A 6,000-nucleotide genomic window follows, 5' to 3' on the forward strand; every position below is an offset into this window, starting at 1 on the left:
TTTATAAGAACATCCAGTCGAGAAGGGCAATCAACAGGGTGTCATGGCCAAGAGCCATACACTCTTACATAATGGAATCTATTGACAAGCATTCTGAAGACCCAACCAAAGCATCTGGTTGCTTGATACTTTTACCTGTAAGTTTGTACACTTTAATTGAGTTATTTCTGATTGTAGCATAAAGTAAATATAATTTATGATCCATTCTACATTATGTTAGTTGAATAATGTATATTGTTAAATTTTTTTTTTTTATAGTTCTGGGTGTGCATGCACACATCACTGTACCAGAAGAATCCTTCGAATGCAACAAAACATCCAAGGTTCTTGAGGTGGTCTGTTGATGAATTCATTAATGGAATGGAGAATGATATTGCTGGACTAGAATCAGAAAAGGTATAATTTTAAAATAATTGTTTATGTTTATCATAAATTATGTACACTTTATATAAAATTAATCATAATTGTTGTTGATTTGTTTCTGATTGTACCATGATGTATATGTATTTTATCCTTAATTATGTATACTTATAATGCAGGTAAGTCTTACTGTTTAGGAAGAAGATAGTGACGAAGAGCAAGGTTTGCTGAAATTTACTCAAAAGGTTGATCTTGAATTAACAATGGATGAAAATATTAATATGTTGGAGATGATAAAATCTCTAAAAAGTGGAATGAAGAGTAAAGATGTTGAAATAGAAATGCTGAGAAAAGAAATAGCTGAGTTGAAAGAACAACTTAAATTGAAGGAAAAGGTTGATGCGGAGGTTTCTGTAGATGAAGTTAATGATGTTAGTGGAGATATTAATGATGGTGATGAAGGAAATGATGGAGATAAAGAAGTAGAGTTGGAAGATGGAATTGATGGTGATGAAGGAAATGATGGAGATAAATAAGTAGAGTTGGAAGATGGAATTGATGGTGATGAAGAAATGAATGGTGAGAAAAAGGAAGAAAAAAATGATGAGAAAAATGAAAGTAGTGTTGAAAAGCAAGATAACAGTGAGTGTAACAATGGTGGTGGAAATAACATTGATGAGAGTTTATGTTTTTATATCTTTTATAATTTTCGTATAGCATAACTAACATTATGCATAATTTCAACAAATTTATTATGTTTCAACAATATAAAGTATGTATACTTTATGTGCATTTATGCATATTTACTGTGAAATTACAATGTAGGTATATTACAGTATGCATGATTTAACTGAAAATATTTTAATTACTTGTGCAGAAACTGATAAAAATGCACCATGCACTGCCATGGTCAAGTATCAAAAGGTTGAAGATAAAGCTTTTAGTAGCACACCAACATCTTCATTGGGTATTGATGAAAATGATCCAAATGACTTTGATGGAATAACAGAACTTGCCAAATCTTATACAGAAAAAGATGTGCAAAAAGATGAAGATGATGATTTTGTAGAGCCTTCACCAAATACAGTAAAAAAGCCAAGGACAAAATCAAAAGCTTCAAAGGGAGTAGGATTAAAATCAGATGCTGTTGTTAAAACACCGAAGCAAAATTCTCTTATCAAGAGAGTGAAGAAATCCCTATAACAAGGAAGCATAATGAAAAAGCAGATCCAAAATTCATGAAAGAAAAGGTTAATAAAAAGAATGCTACAATGTCGAAAAAGGATGTCGTGAACGTGGAAATTATGGAAGATAATAAGGGGAAGAAACCAGCATCAGATGTTGACGAAAAACTATGCAACTGGAAGAATAGCAAAGTATGGAAACAAGTTAAAGATGATGAAAAGGGACTTCTAGAAGAGTTTAAGAAAGGAGGGAAAAACACGTAATGAGTGATTTACATATTAAAATTGTTCTATTTTGATTCCAATGTTATGTTGTTAAACTAGGAGTGTTGTGTTTGTAACTGACATTATGTGTGCTTTATGAAATACTATATTTATGAGTATTATAATTTACATCTTTTTGGACTAACAATAACTGACCTGCAGAACACTTATTTGGACAAAGCAAATCATGAGTGAGATCAGAGGGAGACAGTTGGACCTACTAATCATGAATTACGAGACAGATGCTCAGATTATAAATTGGTGGGCAAAGCATCTATCTTCAGAAGTAATGGTTGGAGCTGGAGAAGTATTCATTCTTGGAGCAGAGTTATGGATAAGTCTGAGTTAAAATTTCATTGTTTTATGTAAAGGCACTATATATTTCACAAAAATCATATTTGTTAAGGAGTAAATCATATAATATTGTTTGATAAAGTATGCATACTTCACATGTTTTATAACTGATAAGTAGTAAATCATGTTATAGTGTCTGTAAAGTATGTATACTTTACATGTAATATATCAAAATGTTAACTGTTCATGTGAATCTTTAGATGAAATGATGCAAACTCACTGTGCTAAGCTTGAATGTTTATTGTACAGACAATGATAAATTGCAAGGCATCAAAAGCAAACATAGACGCACAACTCAAAGATCGGATGTTAAATGAGGCTGATAGAGGTCTAATATCTTATATAGTTGCAACAATGTGTCATGCGATGATTACAAATGTAAGTAGGGGTATCCATTGGACGTTGCTAGTTTTTGATTATTATGATCAAACTTGGACACACTACAATTCGTTATTCTTCAACATAATGCTACGTAAAAATTGCGAAGAAAATGCTGTCAAGTATGGGCAGGAGATACTAGATGTACTGCTTCACAAAATTGAATATGTCAGTCTTGAATTTAAAAAGAAATATACGGGGTTGAATACGCCGTATGATCATCAACAAGGAGAAAAGTAAGTAACAAACTTGTAATCTTTATCTATTAGTATTATACAGCTTGATTTGATGTTAGTTATTTCATGGTTTTTTTTTCGATGTTTAATCAAGGTCGCGGCTTTGGGGAATAAAGAAAAATCTTCGGGGAATCTATGTTTCTTTGTGAAATCTCTAGGAAATATTTTTTTATGGGGATCACAATTTTTTTTTATAACTTACATCTCTTTCTTCTTCTCTGAAAAATAAACTTATTCATCTCATCTTTTTTCCTTCTCTATCACTTCTCTTACTTATCTTCCCCAAATCTCAAATACATACTAACCTTATTTCTTTAAAATCAACAACAAAGTTAGAGAGATAAAGAGGAAAAAAACATTCTAACCCCTAGAAATCATCAAACAAAATATTTTGAAGTTCTTAATAAATCTTCCATGGGATGTCCAAAGCAAGTTTCTTCCTCCATTAATCCTCCCCAAAATAAACACATTATAAACCCTAAAAATTAATTAATTTTGAAACCCCAAAACATATTCACTTCTAAACATATTAGGTTGTTCTCCTATATTTTTAGGGTTTAGTGATTAGAAGAAAACAAAGCTTTGAAAAATAAGATGAAGAAAAAAAGAAACTTGGAAAAGAGTTTAGGATTTAGAACCCTAGAGAGATCAGTGGAGAAAGAATTTACATTAGTTTTGATTATAATTTTGTTGAGTGGTATATTTTAACTCAAATGTAATGACTGGTTATTTGAATGTTTGATATTATAGAACAGTACAATATTTGTTTTTTTTTCTAAAAATATTAGAATTGTCATTAAAATTATGGTAATTTATGAAAGTGGTTATCTATTGATTGAAATCAATTTTGTATAATGACATACATTTAGTATGTTTTACGATATAATTAATAATGTATAACAAATTATGGTATCCTAGGCAGAAGTATTGTTTGATATTATACAACTAAACTGTATATACAATTTTATGTATGAATAAATTATGCAAACTTTACGCAACATAATGAAACATTTATCAGAAACTGATGAAAATTTATTCATTAGATTGTCAATAATAGAACCGGAAGTACATAGTAGATATGGTAACCGAAGAAATAAAATCAAATATTAACCCTCCATGTGGATCGATTGTGGTAGGCAGGTTGCTTACACCTACCACAAATCCTCAATTTCCTGGGAATGTTGCCTGAGCTCTCGATCCCTACTGTTCTTGGCCTACCAGGTCTACGCTGAATCAAAGGTGGGAGTGTTTTGGACTCAGCATCAAATGTACGTGGTTCATCATGATCCAGGACGGGCATTATATGTTCAGCATAGGTCTTCACATAAGGCTCCGTATTCCAAATAGGATCGTAGAAACAATCTTGTTGATCGTCAATTAAAGTTTTAATGCACAACATGGCATGCTCACAAGGAACACTATCAAGCTGCCACCTTCTACATGTACAAGTCAGATAAAGAAGATCAACACAATGAGATTAATCTGAATAAACCTCAAAGATGAATGGTGCTGCCTGTGCATATTCCAAGTTGCGGCACTATCATATTTAGCTTTCAAAAAATCAGTGATGGTTGGACACAAGAACGTAGTCCACTTCTTAGACAATTCTGTGCTACATTCATCTTGTTCATTATATGGATACGTATTGCATCCAACATTGCTGTAATTGGGAGTACCCGAGCATGTTTGATCTGATTATTAAAGGACTCTGATAGTTGAGAACTTATTGCTGTGTACCTGTTTAAACAACAACACTATATAGTTATGTAATCATTAAAAAACTTAAACCAGGTGAATACATTATAATTTCATGAAGATAAATTATGAGCACGCATTCACGATTACTATAATTTCTGGATAGTATTACTTAAAATATGTTAAAGTACGTGTAATTAATTTACAAGTATCAGTGTTTGTCAATAGAAATAGGTAATTTATGATAAATAACGAGATACAACAACAAATATATAGAGAATATTGAGTGTTCCAACCTTAGACCAGGGAAGAATGAATCTGCCCATGATGCAGGGTCTAAGGATTGAAAGAATGCAGCAACTTTAGAACCACCCATCTGTACCATCTGGTTAATAGTTTTATTATACTCAGACTCGGGAATAGCTCTAGCAGCCTTGAATATCAAAGTTTGGAAGAACTTTGATTTTCGAGCTTCATTAGCAAATCTTAAATTTAGGTTGTTCCTTAGATGCCAAACACAAAATGAATGATTTGCTGTTGGGAAGATATTCTTAACACCATTGATAATACCATTGTGACGGTCTGAAATAAAAGTATATGTCTTTTCCATATCCACTGCATTGCGTAAATGCCTTAAAAACCAGTCCCAATTAAGGTCATTCTCCAGGTCAACAACAACATAAGCAAATGGAAATAATCCTGAAATTGTATATTGTGTTTGAAAAATCAATTATAATGTATTCCTATATTCGTAAATTGCGTCATAAAGTATGTCTAATCTGTAGTAAATTACAGATAGTTCATGACAAATTATGGAGACAATATGAAAAAGTACGTAATAAAATAGATAAAGTACAGGTACTGTTGATTTGAGTAATTGGAATTAAGGAAATTTATGCTTTACCATTGTTTCCATCTTTAGCAACAGCAGCTAGAATGCACCCGTTAAAACGAGTTTTGCAAAAAGTCCCATCCACATATATAACAGGTCGACAATATTTAAATCCAGCTATACAAGCGTGTGGTGCAATGAAGATTCTTTGAAATTTACGAGTTACATCGTCAACTTCTAATTGGACTATGCTGTTTGGGTTTGTACGTGAAAAGGTATCATCATACCATTTAAATTTTGCATATGAATCTCCTTCCTGGCCAAATGCTTCATTCATTGCAACTTTCTTCCCCCTCATAAGTGTAGTAATATGAAAGTTTGACACCATAGTTTTTCAAGAAATCGTTCTTCAAACTTGCTGAGGAACGATCTGGACTTCTGGTTACATCATCAAGAATAAGTTTACCAACAAAACAACTGTTGATTTTGGGTTTCTTGCTCTTCTTAATGAAATCAACACAGTCATGTTTCATTTTCGTATCTTTCAAAATGAACATAGATTCGCATTTTAATGGTGCCGATCCATGCACTCTCCATTTGCAATCTTCAACAGGACACACAGCAGTAACACGCTTTGTATCATTTTTTATGAATTTGAAATCATGCCCTGTGTTAATACTATATTGTCGAAGAGCAT

At 32.0% G+C, this 6,000-nt stretch overlaps 1 protein-coding gene across 1 annotated transcript; it reads right to left on the minus strand.

The window, feature by feature from the left end:
• Positions 1-3,875: 3,875 nt before the first annotated feature.
• LOC147565819 (protein FAR1-RELATED SEQUENCE 4-like) lies at positions 3,876-5,691 on the minus strand. Its single transcript, XM_086652684.1, has 4 exons — positions 5,376-5,691; positions 4,768-5,170; positions 4,433-4,513; positions 3,876-4,212 (listed from the first exon to the last, which is right to left on the minus strand). Exons 1-4 carry the CDS (start codon positions 5,689-5,691, stop codon positions 3,876-3,878), a joined length of 1,137 nt encoding a protein of 378 aa, XP_086508810.1.
• Between the last annotated feature and the right edge of the window lie 309 nt (positions 5,692-6,000).

This window comes from Eschscholzia californica, unplaced genomic scaffold (assembly GCF_041429995.1).
Source record: "Eschscholzia californica isolate CP2 unplaced genomic scaffold, dmEscCali1.0.p SCAF_1, whole genome shotgun sequence".
Classification (NCBI taxonomy): Eukaryota; Viridiplantae; Streptophyta; class Magnoliopsida; order Ranunculales; family Papaveraceae; genus Eschscholzia; species Eschscholzia californica.

Coding starts and splice junctions, on each gene's coding strand:
- LOC147565819 (XM_086652684.1), bottom strand. CDS start 5,691: ATGGTGTCAAACTTTCATATTACTACACTTATGAGGGGGAAGAAAGTT. Junction 4,514..4,767: donor TCATTCTTCCCTGGTCTAAG/GTTGGAACACTC, acceptor TTGTTTAAACAG/GTACACAGCAATAAGTTCTC. Junction 4,213..4,432: donor GTACTCCCAATTACAGCAAT/GTTGGATGCAAT, acceptor TTGTACATGTAG/AAGGTGGCAGCTTGATAGTG.